At 34.0% G+C, this 20,405-nt stretch overlaps 1 protein-coding gene across 6 annotated transcripts in view; it reads left to right on the top strand.

Annotated features, from left to right (window-relative positions):
- The window catches only part of LOC141838399 (eIF-2-alpha kinase GCN2), a 54,419-nt gene that overhangs the window by 33,262 nt on the left and 752 nt on the right, over positions 1-20,405 (top strand). For 3 of the 6 annotated variants that reach the window (XR_012602638.1, XR_012602640.1, XM_074725853.1), the window contains 13 exons: positions 143-425; positions 529-622; positions 2,453-2,533; positions 2,609-2,665; positions 9,099-9,230; positions 9,296-9,379; positions 9,877-9,985; positions 10,062-10,198; positions 11,146-11,247; positions 14,640-14,725; positions 14,847-14,949; positions 15,050-15,172; positions 16,490-16,611. Coding sequence is in view for 3 of the 6 variants with exons in the window: in XM_074725853.1 (XP_074581954.1) it covers positions 143-425; positions 529-622; positions 2,453-2,533; positions 2,609-2,665; positions 9,099-9,230; positions 9,296-9,379; positions 9,877-9,985; positions 10,062-10,198; positions 11,146-11,247; positions 14,640-14,725; positions 14,847-14,949; positions 15,050-15,172; positions 16,490-16,600 (1,502 nt within the window). In the remaining 3 variants the exon portion in view is untranslated. Of the gene's footprint in view, positions 1-142; positions 426-528; positions 623-2,452; positions 2,534-2,608; positions 2,666-9,098; positions 9,231-9,295; positions 9,380-9,876; positions 9,986-10,061; positions 10,199-11,145; positions 11,248-14,639; positions 14,726-14,846; positions 14,950-15,049; positions 15,173-16,489; positions 16,612-20,405 lie in introns of those variants that run through there. The other 3 variants (XR_012602639.1, XM_074725854.1, XM_074725855.1) reach the window with 3 other exon arrangements.

Raw genomic sequence — 20,405 nt, 5'->3', positions numbered from 1 at the left:
CATGCTTATTACATTTAAAATCTCAAACTTCTCACACTTTCAAAATTTATTATTGTCATTCTTTCTGCACCTTAATTGTAAGAATATTTTGATGCAAATTACCTAATACATCCATTTCCCATTTTCTTATGCATTTAAATAGATATTCTTCGAACTATAGAGTCATCAGAGGACACATATGTGTATGATCGAGTTGTATCCACTATCTTTGATGAAGGAAGATTAATTTCAAAATATCATAACAAGCAAGGTGGCTGTACATCCATGACCGGAGATGATCATTGTTTCATGCCACATACAGAGTTTGGTACTGGATTCCAAGATACTGTCATTGCAGTTAGCAAGGAAATATTTAGACAGCACTGTGCAAAGAGATTTGATATATCACCCCTGCGCATATTGGATGTCTCTTCTAGTTTCAACAGGTTCGATATTGTTTAGTTTTATTTTCCCTAAAATGCTAAGTATTGATGATTTTCTGCTAGACAACACCCCTTTACTGGCTTATTTATGGAATCCTAATCTTAGGAAATCAATCAAGCTTTTAACTCAAGGAGGAAACATGCTAGAACTTTGCCACGAATTACGCTCACCATTCGTAAATTGGGTTGTTATGAATCAGGTATCTGTTACTTTGAAGTGTGTACGCCATTATGCTCAGTTGTAGTATTTCTAATAAAAGTGAGATTTTTCTCATCATGGATTGTCAATCGTAAAAATCTTCAATTCTTTATCTGAACGACCTGAATGATAAGTGTTTTTTTTTCTTCTATTTTTCCTTCCTTTTTTCACATTTATCCAGCTAATATGTTGGGCTCTTAGATTCTTCTATCTTTATTTGCGCTTCAAAATATTTTGAATGCAAGTTTCAGTTGGCATAAGTGGGAGATGACATGTTCAATATTTTGAAGTATCATTCAATTTGAGCAACCTAGGTGCACTTATCTGTGTATAAATCCATTTGCACTTAGTCACTCATAAATTATTGAAAATTTAAGCCCCTCAAGCTGGACGACATGTGCCGTCAGTTTTTTGTTTTAGGTTTTTTTCTCTTAGGGATCATGTATATGGACCAACTTATACAGTTCATCTATCAGCAACCACTCAAAACAGGGTATTACATACTGTGCATTTTTGGTGCGAGCTATATTTTTTTTCTAAAGAAATGGCCAGTTTTCTCCATCTTTGATATGTTTCAATGTGCACACTGAATAGGTTATATTTGATGATCTTAAGTGTACATTTTTGAGAAACTAGATGATCTTAGCTATAACATTAAGATATAATAACAAACTGCAAACCATGTGAATCAGTTCACATTCTATAGCAATAGAAGAAGAAAAAAATTGGATGAATGACCTGGGCCTTTGTGCCAGTGGATTCAGAATATCTGTCAGATTGGAGTCATTCCTTCTGAGTTCCTGATGTTGGTGGAGTGATACTAAGTTGGAGGTGATATCTCCTAGATGAAGGCAGGCCCATTGAAACCTTTATGTTAAAGACATCTTGGTGGGGTCCGAACTCCTATAATGCTTAAGTCAGTGCAAAATGCTTCAGCATTAATTCTTGAACTACTGTGATACTACTGCAAAAATATGAATAGGGTTTCGGTCAACAACTGTGTCCTTATTGATAAGAGTTGGGTGGCTTGAGTCCATACCTTAAGAGGTTCTGCTAATGTTTGAGGTCTAAGTTGTGATACCATAGTCCAAGGTGGATTTGTATGTAAAATCACTTTTGGAGGATTTATTAGCAGAGCTTTAGGGCCCTTCTTGACGATGGCCTAGGCCACTGTATGGTCTATGTGGTTTTAACCTCAAGTATCAATGTGAGTTAGGGTCTAAATATGAGTATCTCTGTAGTGTCAAGCTGAGTAGGCTACTTAGCACCAATTATTATTATTATGATTTTCAGATATATGTTTGACAAGATGCTGGTTTATGAGACATGGAGAGAAACTGATGAATGATGTAACTCTACTTTTTAAAAATATTTTTTGTTAAATTATGAAATGTTGAAAAGTGAACATATCATTATGTAAATTAGACATTTCCACAAAAATATTAGAAAGCAGTGAATTTATTCTTGCACATAAACAGAATATAGCATTTCAGCAGCTTTTAGCTCTTTGATCGAAGACTTCTTGTAGAGATTTAGATAGGTGATGGTACAAGAATTTTTGTCAAGTCATAATTGTATGTATCTGCAACTTAAAGTGAAATTATGTTTTCATATTTAACAGAAGCTTGAAATCACTGTGAGTATTAGGACCTTGAATGTATCTTCATTTAAGTATACAATATTCTTTGTGCATAATTTTCCTAGGGATGGTAGAGCAAAATAAGAATTGGTGCTGGTTTGTACCCAATTTGTTTTTTATGGGATTTTTACTTTGTCCAAGGAATGATGTACTTCAAAGATTTTCCATATTTAATGATAATTTTACCTGCAGAAATTATTTTGCAAAAGATATGAAATATCTTGGGTTTATAGAAGAGCCATTGGCCACTCGACTCCTAGTCATTTTCTTCAGGTACAAGTAACTTTATGCCAAGTGTGAATCTAGCAAAGGAACATGAACAATTACTTGTATTGATCCTTTGAATAGGGAGATTTTGATATTATTGGAGGTGCTTTATCGCTTACTGAGGCAGAAGTTATTAAGGTACGGTTTCTTTTCTTTTGTGAAATCATGTATTATGTTTTGCTCATATAATGTACTTGCTTATGTTTTAGACACTAGTATCATGTTTTTTGTTTATGCTTGTACCTTGACAATTTGTTTTGCTAATTCAAAGAATTTCGAGAAATAAGATTAATATTACAAATGCAATTCTTCTTTTCTTTATATTTTTCTATTTGTTGTCATATCACATATATAACATGTATGAATTGATCCTTTGAACACAAGTTTCAAATTGATTTTTAGAAATGTTTGTCTCATCTCTTATTCTTGCCTCGACAACTCTTCTTTTTGCTGTATTTTTCAAGTGCTCATTTAATAGTTACAAAAATATTTTCTTTTCATCTTTCCTTAATTACCTTATCATCAGTAATAACTTTTTAATTTTCATCTTTCATATATAATAAAAACCAGAGTCTGGGTTCCCCCGCACCCCCCCCCCCCCCCCCCCCCCCACCATATTTTACCAATCTGATTCATATCTTTCTTCATATTCTTAATTTGTCATAAATTATCATATGCTTTTACCTCAATTTTAGCTACTTCATACATATTCAAGTTAATTTAGACATCTTTACTCATCTACTGAGATCTGGCACTACATCAGATGTGATAAAATGTTCAAGGACAATTTTATACAGCCTTTTTTTTGGGCATACACATTTGCTTACAAAAAAAATTATTTGTTTTTATATTTTGCCAATCACATCAACATGTCTTATTCAATTAATATATATTTTTGCTTCCTTATCATCACCGTCTCATTGTATTCTACATTTTTATCTTAAGATTCTTTAATAAATCATCTTGCTTCATTCTTTATTGTGTCTGCAGTTGTAGTCCAAAGTCTTATTAAAAAAATCTTTTACTCATTCAATCTCTGACTAAATATATTTTTTCTCTTAAATTCAACCTTCTAGTTCTTAAACTAGAAATGATTTTTTTCTCACATTTTGTAATACCTAACACTAATACTTAAGTTTTATTTTTTCAAAACTTACACAATTTTGTCTACCTTCATGATATTAAAACACAAAATGTTGTAGCCCACGAAGTATGGCTTTTCCAATTCAATTTTTTCATGGCAATCAACTTAGCTAATGGTTGGATGTATTTATGAATTAGTCAAGGGATTCAATATTTTGAATTGAAGTTGTATTTCAATTAATAATCACAAACACGAGATATTCATGTCACTACCATTTGGAGGAAACATGTAGAAAATCACCATGTGAATCATTGGTGCGATGTATACTACTTTGCACGTTGTAGTCAGAAGTCAATCTAGTGTTAGAGGAAATTATTGCTTGAGAGATCAAAGGAAGAACACAATTGATGGTTGCTTGTATGGTGTTGCTCGCAAATGAGGACTTTCAATGTGGAGTAGAGAAGAGGGCACAACTACTCTGTTTGCCGTTGTTAGAGGAGGCGACAAACAAAATAGGGTGAGGCTATAAGTGCTTGCAAGATGTAAAGGTTTGACACATGGAAGGGGGAAGAGGGTGTTAGTGCAATCATACCTTAAGTGGCTTGGTTCGACCTTGGTATCTAATGTTTATGCATAGGGTTTAAGTTAGACCTTGCATTTGTATTTGATATGTGTTTAATCAAAGGGTTTTAATGGAGCTTGTGACTCAACGAGGTCTATTGGGGTATTCACTTAACATAGCCATGTTACTTGGTTTGATGACTCGAGGTCCGCTAGAGATCGGAGAAGATGACATGAAACATTTGAGGAATTACAGGACGAGGAGTATCTAGACGCAACATTGACACTAGTTGGAAGAAGACGAACTATGTCAGGGAAGAGTGAATGATGGCACGTGGAGTGAGTCGTGTGCTCGGTTCATCTAAGGACTTAAGAAACTAATGAGAGATGACCTTGGTGAGCTCTCGTGTGAGTTGTGAGAGTTGAGAGGGAGAAGGTAGATCTCAACTTAGGCAAAGTCTCAATGATTAGAATGATCGTAGTTGGTCCAACCAAATGTAGGCGGTTCTAATCGTTTAGTGAGCTGAGTCATCTAAGGAGTTGATTGAGGTTCAATTGCTTGTGAACAAAATATTTTTGTTTGGAACATAGTTGATTAGACAGTTAAGTGATATGGTGTTTATTAACGGATGATAAATTTCAATCGACTAATATTATAGTAGGAAAGTAAAAAAAATAGTTGTTGATTTGAGAAAGTTGAGCTACAATAGTTGGATGACCTAGGGTTTACAGGAGATCAATCGACAAATGGTGGAATCTAGTTGATTGGAATAGCTATTGGTAGGCTGCAAGCAGAAGTGATTGGGAAATTAGTGAGTGATAGTGGATTATAGAGTAAGTAAAGCAGAAGAAGAGTGAAGGCTATAAAAGGAGTATCAAGGGGTGTGTTTGAAGGTTGACGAGATATAGATTGAATAATCCATCAAGCCTTATCTCTTGTACTCTTTGCCATATCTTCTAAACTCATATTGTAAAGCTTGGTGTAGTAAGAGGTTTCTGCACCTCCAAAAGTTATCTGTGAAGCAGAAAGATAATGGGCTTTTGAGTGACTCATCTATGAGTTAGACCGTAGAGTATAAACAAGGGTTCCGAACCATATTACATCACTTTGTTAGTGTTGGTATGCATTGACTTGCTTTACATTTTTCATTTCCGCTGCTTAATTGTGTTTGTGTGATCTTGCTATACTATTTGTAAGAGTATAAGATTGTATTTGCAATCAATTTATCAATAAAGTAGTGATTGAAGCAAAGATTGAAACTTTTGAGCGCTTATATCAACAACTGGATACAAAAGAAGGGGAAAGAGACATCTATATAATAGTTAACATAAGAGAGAGAAAAATAAGAAATCTTACCCAAATAAGATCCATTAAGGATGAATGCAATAAAATACTAGTGAGTGAGGAGGAAATAAAAGAGAGATGGAAGAGGTATTTTTATTAACTTTTTAATGAAATTTTAGATGATCAACTTAACTTAGGTAATTTAAGTAGGTTGTAGGAGTATAGAAATTTAAATTTTTATCGTAGAATTCAAATTTCAGAAGTAGAACAAGCTTAAATTGGATGCAAAATGACAAAGTAGTTGGATCAAATGACATTTCGATACAGGCATGAAAGTGTAGGAAAATAGAGTATTGAATGACTTACGAAGTTATTCAATCTGATATTGACAAAAAAAGACTTAATCAGTGAGGGTAAGTACTCTAGTCCTACGTAAAAATAAAAGAGACATAAAATTGTGCAAATTATAAGGGCATTAAGTTAATGAGTCATATCATAACATTTTAGAAAAAAGTAATAGAAAAAAGTCTAAGGAAGGAGACTATGGTGACTAAAAATCAATTTGGATTCATATTTCAAAAGTCAACAATAGAAGCTATACATCTTCTTAGGAAACTAATTGAAAATATCGAGAATAGAAGTAATATTTGTACATGGTATTTGTTGACCTAGAAAAAACTTATGACAACTTGTAAGGAAAATTATGTGGAGAATTCTAGAAATGAAAGGTGTTAGTATAGTGTATAGTGAAATAATTAAGGATATGTATGAGGATGTAATGATAAGAGTGAAGACTCAAGACAAATTAATCGAAACATTTTCTATAAAGATAGGGTGACATCAAAGATTAACTCTAAGTCTCATCTTTTATACTAATCATGGATGAATTCACTGGATACATCTAAGACATGTTATCATGGTGTATGTTGTTTGCAGATATTGTTTTGATAGATAAAACACATGAAGGAGTAAATGCTAAATTCGAATATTATCAAAAAATATTGAAAGTGAAAGATTTTAGGTTTAATAGAGTAAAGACAATATATGTAATTTAAGGTTAGCAATATTAGGCGTAATAAGACAATTGTTAAGATATGAGATAAGTTATCTGAGATGATTGAAATTAGATAGAATACAAGCAGAATAATTGAAATGGAGGAAAGTATTAGGTGTTTCTTGTAATCATAAAGTACCTCTAAAATTTAAAGTGAACTGTAAAATGTGGTTAAACCTGCTATGTTATATGAAGTTGAATTTTAGGCTATGATTCGAGTACATGGGCAAAAGATGAAAGTTGTGGATATGAAGATGTTAAGGTGGATGTGCGGACATACGAGGATGAACAGAATAAGAAATGAGAACATTAGAGAGAAAATCAGGTTTGCACTTATTGAAAAAAAACTCCGAGAGATGCATTTAAGATGGTATGATCGTGTACTTAAACGATCAATAAATGCTTCAGTTAGGTGATGTGAAATTATGATCAATATGCACATTAAATGAGGAAGAGGAAGACTAAAGAAGACTTAGTTATCAAATGATAAATATGATAAAATTTATTTAAATATATATGATGATATAGTAGGAAATACAGTCCAATGATGTATAAGGATCCATATAGCCTATCCTATCTAGTGGAATAATACTTGGTTGTTGTATAAGATTGTATTTGAAAGTCAATTGTTATTCACCCCTCGAACTAATTCCTCAAGGTCCTAATAGAAAGGATCTTATAATCTTGGTCATGAGCAAGGATGCGTTGCTATTAGAATTAAATAGATGTTTGCAATAGAAGTTCATTAACAAACAAATTAGCCACTTGTCGATCACTACATTCTCATGTAATCATAATACAATAATACCAAAGGCGACGAACTAGTGATAGGATTACCTTGGGATCGGGTAAGAGTGTCATCATAGAATGATGATGTGAGGATCATATTAGGAGGTGAGAGTAGTCAATGAAAAAATGAATTTGTAGACGAAAGATTATAGTAAACTACCAACTAATCCTTTATAGTGGAAAGAGGGTAATCGTTAACAAAATTCCTTTATAATTTTTTTTTGTTTACAAGGTATCTGGATCCTATGAGCCAATTAATCCTTAGATGACGGTCCGGCCCACATTCCGTACGCCAAGTAAATCCAGGAAAAGCGTCGGCTCTTAACAAGGGCACCCATGCACACAAGAAATTCGATCGCCGTAAGTGCATCTTGCTAGGGATCGAACCCTCGCCGCTTGATGGACGTGTCTAGCCGCTTGCCAATGTGCCATGCCCTGGTGAGAAAAAAAAATCCTTTATAGTGATCATTGGATTCTCGATTAATGAGAAAATTTATTGATAGAGAGATTCTACTACTGGGAGCAACTAGTTTGTGACTTAATTTTGGTAGGAACTCACATCCTATCTCATAGGATATTAGGTCTCCTAGTTGTTAGTCGTTAAATATAGTACACTACCAACCAACCTTTTGTAATACTTAGGGTCATTTTACCTTCAGAATCTATACCCAACTTTATATTTGTTGACATTAGTGTTTGATAATTCTTTGGCACTCTCCATTCTATATGTCTTTATTATCTACAGCTATTCCCACTCTTAACCAGCTCTAAAACCAGATTATTCCTAAATAGAACTTAATAGCATTAAATGAGCATCTGCACATCCTGTCGTTTGTGAATTCCCCTAATATTAACCCCTAATTATATTCATCTACCCTTTGAGCAAACTTCGCAACATAACAAGAAGTATGGGTAGAGATTAAGTTATCCTGCAAATCCAAATATTCTGTTCCAAACTGAACTGAACAGAACCGGTTGAATTTGGTTGAACACTGATTTAACTATAACTTTCCCAAGTCAAGTGCAATTCAAGCCTGGTTTGAGCCCAAAGTGAATCCGTATCAATTTATTAACTCACAACAAACTCTAAACATACCTCTGAAATAACGCCTGATAACCTTGGGAATGGTTCAGTTTTAACTCAACCATTTCTGCCATAAATAATCCTAATTCCCAATAATTACCTTCAATTAACTCCTTTGGTCCATTATCAATCCCTAATCAAACCTCAAATATAACAAATCTCCAAAACTCTGAAAACTTAATCCTCACAATACTTATCTAACCTACAAAGATGACCCTTTCCATGTGAAACACAGCAATAGAACAGCAGATTTTGAATATAAATGACAGTAAAACTAATTGTAGGTAATTTTTGAGAAATTTTGAGCTTAAGATGGTTTTGCTATAAGAGAACAGATAGTAAGACGTGAGGAGAACTTGGTGATGGCCAAAGTAGCCTCCTGACATTACAGATGCCCAGCTAGACCTTTTTGGATTTTGGAGGTAAGGCCCAGTAGCTATATAACTAGATGCTGGTCTTTTAACATCCAGTATTGGATAGTAGTCTTTATGAAATTTAGAAGCCACCTTGCTGACCCCTGGCAGATTTTAAGGTGGCACCATTCGTCTTGCTTGAATGCTATTGTGATATTCCTCAGATACTGCAGAAAATTATATTTTGCATAATTCGGTTTTCAATTGTTTGAATAATTTCTTTAGTATTTTGTGGTTTTAGTTATAAATAAAACTCTTTAATCTGCTCTTCTTTTTATCTTTGTGAAATTTTGATTATCAGGTAGCATTGGATATAGCAATGCACTTTTTCCCTTCAAATGCATTGCAAATCCATTTGAATCATAGCCAAATTCTGGAATCTATTTGGTCATGGGTGGGAATACCACATGAATTGAGACAAAATGTAGCAGAGGTATGTATCAGATCTATTCTCTCAAAAATATTTAAGCAAAACCTGATTCTTTATATTAAATGCAGTTGATATCCATCATAGGTTCATCTTATCCACAGTCTTCTCATCGTAAATTAAGTTGGAATTTTGTCCGCCGGCAACTTCTACAGGTATCCAACTAGCTTTTGTAACTCCCAATTCATATGTGCACAAGGATTGCATATGCCACCGCTCAAAATTGCCACTTATATGCCACAGTATAAGTTCTCACTATCCTGACAAGTAACAAAAAACACCAAGTTGTACTAGTGGAAGACAGACATGGTTTTAGGTAAGCCTTGTAGGTTTGTCAATTGAAACAGTGGTTGGCACATATATCACGGCACAGACAGTAATGTAGGATTTGAAAACTTTTAGTTAATTACTTCACAATGCATTCTTAGAGAATACATGCACCTGTGTAATGATTAAGGCATAAATTTAGTAAAGCTTTTTGATAATAATTGCTAAAATTTTTTTATCAGTTATACTGTTTCATTAGATGATTTGCACAAAAAAATTGAAGTAGGCTGTCAACCTAGTGCCAACAGCAGACTGATAGACTCGTGGAAACAATTTACAAAGTTAGAGCACAGATATTTATAAGTGCATTATACTCCATTCTCAGGAACTTAATGTATCTGAAGCACTTGTTAATAGACTTCAGTTAGCAGATTTAAGATTTTGTGGACCAGCAGATCAAGCCCTTGCAAGGCTCCGTGGAGCACTTTCTCCAGGTCAGTATCTTAATAATTTTATCTTGTCATCTTTATATACAATGGCTGTAAATTATGGAAGATAGTACATTTGCAGATAAATCCACTCTCCAGGCTCTTGAGGACATGTCAGCTCTTCTTAGATATTTAAGGTTTTGGAATATTGAACAAAATATCTCAATCGATGTTCTAATGCCTCCAACCGAAACATATTACCAGAGTCTTTTCTTTCAGGTAATCATCCTTTGTTTGCTGCCCCTTCCATCCATCAGAAGTTTGAACTAAAGAACATCTTTTTTTTTTGATTTATGATTTATGCTTCTCTTCTTTTACTGGACCAATGCTGAAAGAGAATAATAGTTTAATAAGTTTTAGTGAGGTAAAATGTCTATTAACATGTAGGTTTTAGAGAAGTTGAATATGAGGAGCAAAGATGATATTTGGGAGTGGAGTTGTGAAAACCACAGTCTAACATTGTGTGAAGTAGTATGGGATAAGCTAAGATGATACTTGGGAGTGTTGTGTAGGTCACAGAGAATCCATATATGATTTGGTCTTGTTTCCTCTTGTGTATATTGAATTGCTTCCCAAATTCTCTTATTCACTTCTACTGGTTATCTGTCATGTCATTATTTACATTCGAGTTGGTTTGATTAATGTATGAATTGGTATATAGTCTTGGTTTATTTAGTAAGATGTGGTTGATTCTGTACATAATTTGTCCATGATGTTTTAGATTAGCAATTGCTGATGATTACCTTCCTCTCTAAATCTCATTATAATAGCTAGATAGGAATTCTATCATAAACTTTTCAAGCAAGATTATATGCCAATAATTCTATTCTCATTTTTTCTTCATTAGTTTTCTTATGAGACATACCAAAAAATATATATACTTATTGATAATTGTTAGAGAAGCTTACAAATAATTTATAACATATCAGTACTGTTGTGCAAGTTAAACATACCACTTGGTAACACTTGATTATCGTGTTGAGGTTGGATCATTTTGGCTGTTATTAAACCTGGATGTGATCTAACCTGAAATTCTGTCATATTTATTCCATTTTTACAGGCCCTTATGTTGGTTTAACTATTTTTGTGCAGCTTTCTTTAACATAAAATTTCCGTTATGCAGTATTTTTATAGCATCTAATCTTTGATCCTCTCTGTGTAATTAGATATACTTGAAAGAGAGTGGCTCGAGGAGTTCTGAGGCAACTTTACTTGCTATTGGAGGTCGATATGATCATTTGATTCAACAGACATGGGAAAGTGAATATGTAAGTTATAGAAACATAAGTTGTTTGCCACTCAATGTACGTTAGGTGCTTCGGGTATAAATTTATATTTCAACAGCTTGATTTTATACTAGATGGTTTCATTTGGAGTTGTACTGGCTATACATACATTAGGAATTGGTATATATTTGAACCATACAGTTCTAGTTTTGGTTTAGAAGAAAAATATGGTTTGTATAAATTGTGTTTTAATTGCTATAGATTATAATAACTATTTTTATCAGAATATTAGGCACAAGATTAGGTCTTATTTATATGTAACACTCTTTTCCAAGTTGGAACAATTGACCTAGTGTGGGAATGACACGAACCTCAGACAGAGGAAATCTCACATAGAGAAGAAAAATAGAATTGTTGTTAATAAAAAGTTGACTATTACATAGGAGATGGGATAATAGACACTTTTATATGACAAAATAGAAAATAACTCAATAAAATCAGCAATATAATAAGCATATTAATTAATTATAAGTTAGAGATGAGTTACCTACTAACATAACTAATTATCCAATGATTTGAGTCAACCCTAAAGTTAACATAATTTAAAATTAGATTTATTTCCTAATGTGTATCCTACTCCACCAAGAAGAACTATACTTCGTCAAGTGGGATGATTAAGATCTAACAGCTTATGTCGGTACAGAGTGGGGGTGGGGGTCACCTCTATAGATGAAGTAACTTAATGTTGCTTTATTTTTTCAAGTCAGGAGCAAGATGATGAAGCTCTTCCCTAGTAACCCAAGCGCCATTGATGTCGGAAAGCCCCTTCCCAGGAACTAGGAACCTCCGGATGTTGTTGTGAGGAGATAACAATAATGCACTCAATCTATAGAATGAGTTGCATCGCAGATAAGAGTGTAGGAATTAAGACTGTAAATGTAAGATTCTAGGCAAATAACAAATACAGAAGAAAATTTGTATGTCCCTTAATGCAGTGAATGCTCAATATTAAAAATTTGACTAATATTCTTATGCATTAAATCATTTTTTTCAAATTTTAAAAGGGCTAGAGGAGCAAGTGTGAAACTTTTAAAACAAAGATCTTAGAAAAGTATCAGCTAGATACTAACAAACAGTTTCCTGCATTATGCTCCTCAAATTTTTAGTGTGTACTTTGAATTTTATAAACTTCATAATTTAGTGCAATTTTCCTCCACATATCGATGTTAATCTCTTGAATATGCTTAGTAAAGCTCTTAACTTAGATAAAAAAGAAGCGGTAAGTAAAATGAATCAAGACAATAGGTTCGCAAGGTTTACACCTATGTGTGTCGTTGAATGGACTATAATTAGTGGGTCGGTTTATCGAATCATTATAGGTAAATTCGAGAAGTGGAAAAATAAAAATCCCCAAGACTTTGTTTTTTCCACTAGACACCTAAGTAAATTTCGTAAATTACCAATCATGATCTTAGTTTATTCATCACTCTACATATGGAAGAAAGGCTAAAATTTAAGTTGGGTTCTGAGTAACATACATGGGGTTTTCCAAATATAACTAATGAACTTCAAGTTCTTATCCAAAACTATAGATGCTAGATTGTTCCTAACATTGCTTGATAATCTTTGGGTCGTGTCATGCCAAGCCTGATCTGCTCTGCATTTTTAACCGAGCGAGGGAAGCTTGGTGTGTGGACTCGATCTTGGGTTGTACTATGCTTGACATAGACTCGGGTCGAGCATGACTTGCATGTTGGGCTTAACCTAATTCTTAAACATAAAAAATAAAAAAAAAGAAAATTTATTTTTAACAAATATCTAAGAAAATTTATAAAAAATATAAAACATATTTTTCTAATCTTTATGATTTTTTCCTTTTTTTATTTAAAGATTTTTTAAAAATATTTTTTATCATTTTATTTATAAAAAAATGGGCTATGGCCTAGGTTGCCTAGCCATGGCTGAATTAAGCTCGTGTTGGACGACTGACCTAAACTCATACATCGTGCTTGGCATGACCCATGACAGATCGGACTAAGCTTGACTCGACACACTAAGAAAATTAGTCGATCGGGGCCGAGTCGTGCTCGACTCGATCGACCTATTTTGGCATCTCTAAACTTAGCTATCTAGGATGCATCATTGATTTTATATGCACTTCCACTTTCATTAATATGTGAATCACGTGCTACACTTTTGTATTTACCAAATCATGCACCTCTTTCATAAAATACCCCTCCTTTTGCACATGCACTTGCCCAATCCACCCGAACCACCTAAACCACTAAACACATTTAAAATCTTGAAAAACGGACTATGTTTTATAGAGTTTTGAAATTAATATTTGTCCACCCCAAGCGACCCAGTATCAGCGAAGTCATAGCGAGATATAGGCAGGTAAATCAGGTACCGAGGCATGCCCCCAATTGGGAGGGCATTCCCGACTATCAACCCCGCGATTCTACCAGTGCCCAATGTGACAAATGTGCCACCTGAGAATCAATTCGGCTATGCCCCGGGGGCAATAGGGTGTAAAACTAAGATTGGAGGCATGGTTACACTCAAGAGAGAATACATTGATCCTGATTTGGATTGAATCTAATACGTCTAAGTCTATCAGTCAGTTTTGGTCACATCCAAATCAATTCAAATCATGTTGGATAGGCTACTGATCCTGATTTGGATTGAATCTAATACGTCTAAGTCTATCAGTCAGTTTTGGTCACATCCAAATCAATTCAAATCATGTTGGATAGGCTACTGTGAGTTTTTGAATATATTTAATTTTGAATAAATTTGATACAAACTCACTGTTAAACTTAAACCTAGTATATTCACTCAATAACAACACCAATATGTTCGTGGGACTCCCTTAACTCTACCATGTTGAAAATTTCAGATTTTGGACATTTTACGACCATCGTGATTTTTGGCCAAAACTCACTCATGGATTTAGGCTAGTGGATTCAAACCAAATCAGGACTAATGCATTTCTAGGAGTCTTCTAGTGTAACCATATCCTCTAATCTTGGTTTCAATTTGGTTCTTGTAGTCCCTTCTACATGTCTGCCAATTTTGCAAGTCGAAGACGTGAGCTTCTTCACAGTTTTTGGCTTGAGCAATTCAAAGATCAGGCAACAAACCCTATTTCTTCTTCAAGTAAATAACAAATTTTAATTTTTTTTCTTTCTCTTTTTTCTCCCCATCCATTCTCCCCTAATTCCTTTTCCCTCAAGTAAACATAGCCTTAGTGTTCAGATAATGGAATCACGTTACCAATCGATTAATGATCTGTGTTGTTATGACTTGTATGGTTTATGTATCTGCACATTTGTTTGTTGTACAATTTCTCGGTCAAGTGATTTGCCATAGGATTATTCTTGCTTAAAGTTAGGCTATGGTTATCAAAACTGTGATGCTGTATCATTTTACAGAGATCTATCGCACCTGGTGCTGTTGGAGTTAGCATTGCATTGGAGAAAATTCTTTTGCATTCTTCAGTAGAAATAATGCCTTCCAGGTCTCTACAAAGCTGTTCTATACTTAAATAATTACAAGTGCTAAATGTTCTTGTGAGTGTTGTTGATTTCTTTTTTTTTTGAACTTGGAAAAGTAAATTGCTTTGAATATTCCTTTATCAGATATGAACCAAATACTCATGTTCTTGTGTGCTCAAGGGGAGGGGGTGGACTGCTGCAGGAGCGCATGAAACTTGTTGCAGAGTTCTGGGAAGCTAACATAAAGGTCATCACTATGAAAAGTTCAGCTATCCTAGTACTCTGTTGAGGAATTTCTTATCCAAAAATTTATATTATTTTTAAAAAAGAAATACAATTGTTCTCAGGCTGAGTTTCTTCCCCAGAAAGATCCAAGTTTCAAAGAACAATATGAGTATGCTAGTGAGAATGATATTAAATGTCTAGTAATAATAACTGAAGCTGGTCTATCACAAGGAAGTCTAGTGAAGGTAATACTGATCCATTTTAATAGCTATTTAGATGATGATCCTTGGGAAGGTGAATATATAGTAATAGGCATTCCCTAGTTAAAGTTAAATAATTCTCCGATCATCTGATTTTTATTTACATGCAGTTTTTCAAAATTATTTGTTTTTATACTCCCAATCAGCAGGAATATTAAAACGTTGCAAATTGAGATATTTCCGAGGCTTCGTGCATACTACTGTAGCCTAATTAGCCTCTTGGTTCTAGTATATGCATTTTAACTTAAATCTTTTCTTTATCAAACCTGCACTTATTCCATTGCTTTATTTTGTGAGTTTCCTCCATACTAAAATAGTATAGAACTCGATCCCATGACCTTCAGGTAATCCACTGAGGTCAAGGAGATCTAGTAGAGAACTCAATCCTGCGATCTTTAGGTAATCTACTGAGGGCAGGGGCAAATAACAGAGAATTCAATCCCACAACATTTAGGTAATCCACTAAGGAGATCAGGGACACATAATAGAGAACTAGATCCAGCGACCTCTAGGCGAACCACTGAGGTCGGAGAGAGATAATAAGGAACTTGGCCACTTAATGGAATCAACATTTGCAATTTAAAATATAATATATTAAGAGTAGACCTTTGCTTATAGGTAAAACTCTGTTGGGTTTTGACATTGAATACAAGGCCTTAGGTTCTGTAAGAGAGTAGTTACCATGGGCGTAAGTGAAAGTGTTCCACGACTTCTCGAGTACTTTTCCTTGCGCATCCTCTAGGTAATAAACTCCATCGCTAAGGTTTTAAATCACCTTGAACGATCCTTCCTATTTGGAGTTGAGCTTACTAACTTCTCCCGCAGGCTTAATTCTTCGAAGGATTAGGTCCCCAACTTTGATAGAACGTGGCACCATCATTGCGTTGTAAGCCCAAGAGACTTGGCTTCTATCGGTTTCCATTTTGATGGAAGCCCTTCTTTGTTTCTCTTCCACGACTTCCAAGTTGAGATTTTTTGAGCAAATGAAAGAGTACTTTTGGAACCTCAACTGCACAAAGCATGCAGGTTAAATTTGAAATCATGAAGTACAGCTTTATAATATCAAACTAACTGCACAATTGGATAAAATGCCAAAATTAGGAAGACACCAGAAGAGAAAAGGAGTAAATATAGTTATCATTCAGATAGTTAAATTCAGTATTAATCGGAAGGAAAGTTTAAGAAATCATATTTTGCTTTTTGATGCATGAGTATATTTTTATCTACATTCAGTTAAATGATACCTATCATTAAACTTCTTTCTGTTTCCTCGTACTAATATTAAAATGCTTGTGTTGTCAGGTTCGTCATCTAGAATTTAAAAAGGAAAAGGAAGTTGAGAGAGAAGAGATTGTGAGATTTTTAACAGAATCAATATCTACACAGTTCAGGAACCATACATATTGGACATGATTGTATCCCAGGTTTGTTTCAACCGTTGAGTATTTTCACTTTCAACCCTCCATCAGTTTTTACAAGTTGAGAAATGAATAGATTAAAAAAACCTCATGTAGAATTTCATTATGCGCCCAAGGTATTCCCTCTTGCAAATTGCCCCTACAGTGGCATACTGTTGCCAAAGATTACCGTTTTGTTTCATTTCACTTACTGTTATTTGAGATGAAAAGAATAGAATACCTTTTATTAAAAGATGAGGTATATTTATATACAAGACTAGAAATCTATCTTAGGAAACTATCTTTAACAGCTAACATAATTGACAGCTAATGATATATACTGCTATATATATATATATACTCTCCTTCAAGTTGGAGCATAGATATTAATCATGCCCAACTTGTTACAAAGATAATCAATCTGAATTTCATTTAAAGCTTTTGTGAAGATGTCCTTTAATTGTTTATCAGTCTTCATATATCCGGTAGAAATCAAGTTTTATTGAATCTTTTCACGAACAAAATGACTATCAATTACAATGTGCTTAGTTCGTTCATGAAACACAGGATTCGATGCAATATGAAGAGCAACTTGATTTTCACACCACAATTTTGTTGGTACTGAAGGCTTAAGACCTACTTCAGTTAAGACTTGATATATCTACATTATCTCACACACAGATTGTGTCATAACTCTATATTCTGACTCTGCACTAGATTGTGAAATAACATTTTATTTCTTACTCTTCTATGAGACTAAATTTCCTCCAACAAAGATACAATAACCTAAAGTAAATCTTCTATCCATTTTGGAACCTACTCAATCTGCATCAGAAAAACATTCAATATGAGTGTCCATGATTTGCATATATGATACCTCGTCCAGTTGCTCCTTTCAAGTAAAACAAAATTTGCTCTATCACTGTCTAATGATGAATTGCTGGAGTTGACATAAACTGACTTACAACACTAATTTGCTCTTTATAGCAGGTCTTTACTCCCAATTTTCCTGTCTCAGTTAATAGGTTGAAGATATATTTCCTCTGAGATAAAAATATACTTTTTTTTATTTTCTGTAACTTCAACACCCAAGAAATACTGGATGTGATTCCCATAGCATCGCTTTCGGTAATAACAATATCATCCACATACACAACTAATAGGATGATACTAGCTTATGATTGCTTGTAGAACACAGAATGATCAGATTTGCTTATAATCATACCAAAATTTTTAACAATTTGATTAAATTTTTCAAACCAAGCACGAGGGCTTTGTTTCAAACCATACAAAGACTTTCAAAGACAATAAACTTGCCCTAACTCCTCCTGAGCAACAAAATCAGAAGGTTGCTCCATATACATTCTTCCTGAAGATCTCCATGAAGAAAAGCATTCTTGATATCAAGTTGATGTAAAGGTCAATGATGAGTAGCAGTCATTAAAATAAACAATCAAACAAATATCAATTTTGCAATAGGAAAAAAAGTGTCAGAATAGTCCACATCATAGGTCTGAGCAAAGCTCTTTGCGATAAGACGGGCTTTTAATCTGGCATCTAACCCATCCGAATTGACTTTAACTGTAAACACCTATTTGCATCCAATGACTCATTTTTCTGAAGGTAAATCGACTAAGTCCCAAGTGACATTGTCATCTAAAACATTCATCTCCTCTATCATTGTATCATACCAACCAAGTTGAGATATGACTTTACGGAATCAAGTGAAGCAATAAAAGAATAAGAGGAAGATGATAACCCGTTATAAGAAACAAAAAAAGTAGGATAGGTACATTGACATTTACTTTTGCGTAGCGTAATAAGAAGATTGTCGCATAGGACTGGATCTGCTGACGAAGGAGGTGCATGACCTGAATCAAGAGGTCGTTGCCTAGAGTAGACTTGAATAAGAAGAGACTTGACAGGATTTGGTTCCGAGACGGGTATGGAAGATATGTCAGAATATACCAACAAATCATCCTCCTCCTGACGAGTCGGAATAGATGAAGATCGAAAATAATGTGTCTTTCATGAAGGTAATATTAATTGAAACAAGATATTTGTTAATATTGGGACAATAACACCTATATCCTTTCTGAAGACAAGAATAACCAAGGAAGATACACTTCAAAGACTTCGGGTTTAATTTAGTGATATACGAATGAACATCCTGAACAAAATAGGTGCTACCAAATATCCTAGAGCAAATAGGAAACAATGACTTATTGGGAAAAATTATTTTGAAAGGGATCTCACAATGAAGAACAGAGGATGACATGCAGTTAATGAGAAAACATGATGTATAAACTACATCAGCCCAAAATATTTTAGGATCATTCATTTGAAATAAAAGGGCCCATGCAGTTTCAAGATATCTGTTTTTACGTTCTGCCACATCATTTTGGGATAAAGTATCAACACAAGAGGTTTTATGAAGTATGTCATTCTGACCCATATAAGATTGGAATAAATCAGACATATATAATCTTTGACATTATCACTTCTCAAGGTACGAATGAACATATCAAATTGATTTTTAATCTCAGCGCAAAACACACAAAATAGAGAAAATAACTTAGAACGATTTTTCATTAAATATAACCAACTTACATGAGAATAATCATCCACAAAAAAAAACAAAAATACCTAAATCCAAGTTTAGATAAAATAGGACAATGACCCCAAATATCAGAATGAACTAATTCGAAAGGAATAATAGCACGCTTATTTACTCTAGGACTCGAACTAAGACGGTGATGTTTTGCAAACTGACATGACTCACAATCAAATGAAGATACCTTACTATATTATGGATAAAGCTTCTTGAGCAAAGGGAGAGATGGATGATCTAACCTACAATGAGTCTCGAAAGGAGAAGCGACACCCGAGTAAGTAAAAGATTTTGGGTGCGATGTGTCAAGAATGTAGAGACCTCCAGACTCATATCTTTTACTAATAATCTTCTTTGTCAAAAGATCTTAAAATAAACATTGATCAGGAAAAAAAAATGAGATGTAACAGTTAAGATTACAGGTTAGTTGACTGACAAAGAGCAAATTAAAGGATAAATTAGGTAAATATAAGATAGAGGATAGAGGAAGCAAAGGAGTAGTATTATAGTGTCAAACCCACGAACACAAGATGGTGACCCATCAGCTAATGTAACTGTAGAAGTGTTGGCTTTGGATCGGAAAATAGAAAAGAGACTAAAATTATTTGTCATATGATCTGTGGCACTAGAATTAATGACCCATTTAGAGGATGAGGAAACAAGACATGCTTTGTGTTTACTTGAATCAGTCATAGCAGTGACAGAGAAAGATGAAATCACTTAGAGTGATTTCTGATATTCTGAGAACTTGACAAATTCATATGTAGAGATAGAAACTGATTTATCAGAGGTATCATTAGTGGATGCAATATAGGTCGTTTTTGCTTACAAAATTATATTTTGGCAAAATTGTTTCTGAATTGTTGTTCGCAAAATGTCCGAACAATGCCAATGGAACTGTGGGTGGTAAGGATTGGCATTTTGATCTCTTGAATTTATTATCCAATGAGGAGATGTCAACGAAGATTTCATTACTAGAACAAATAAAAAAAAGAGTGGATGATTGAAATATAGAGTTCAATGTTAGGATAAGATTCATATACAGGCACCTAAATAGTTCCAGTTGCTGTCACACCTCTAGATGAATTCATGATTGATTAAATTTCAAAGAGTCTACTCCATATATCTGGGAAATTTCAGATAATTCTAGATCTATTTAACACTTTAATTGGAGAGCAACAGTACTATGAAACACGATAGTATGCTCCAG

The sequence above is a fragment of the Curcuma longa genome, chromosome 11 (genome assembly GCF_044706935.1).
Source record: "Curcuma longa cultivar G26 ecotype Majalengka, Jawa Barat chromosome 11, ITB_CL_G26_1.1, whole genome shotgun sequence".
Classification (NCBI taxonomy): Eukaryota; Viridiplantae; Streptophyta; class Magnoliopsida; order Zingiberales; family Zingiberaceae; genus Curcuma; species Curcuma longa.
The sequence above is the reverse complement of the archived record's forward strand: the minus strand, read 5'-3'. Positions and strand labels throughout refer to the sequence as shown.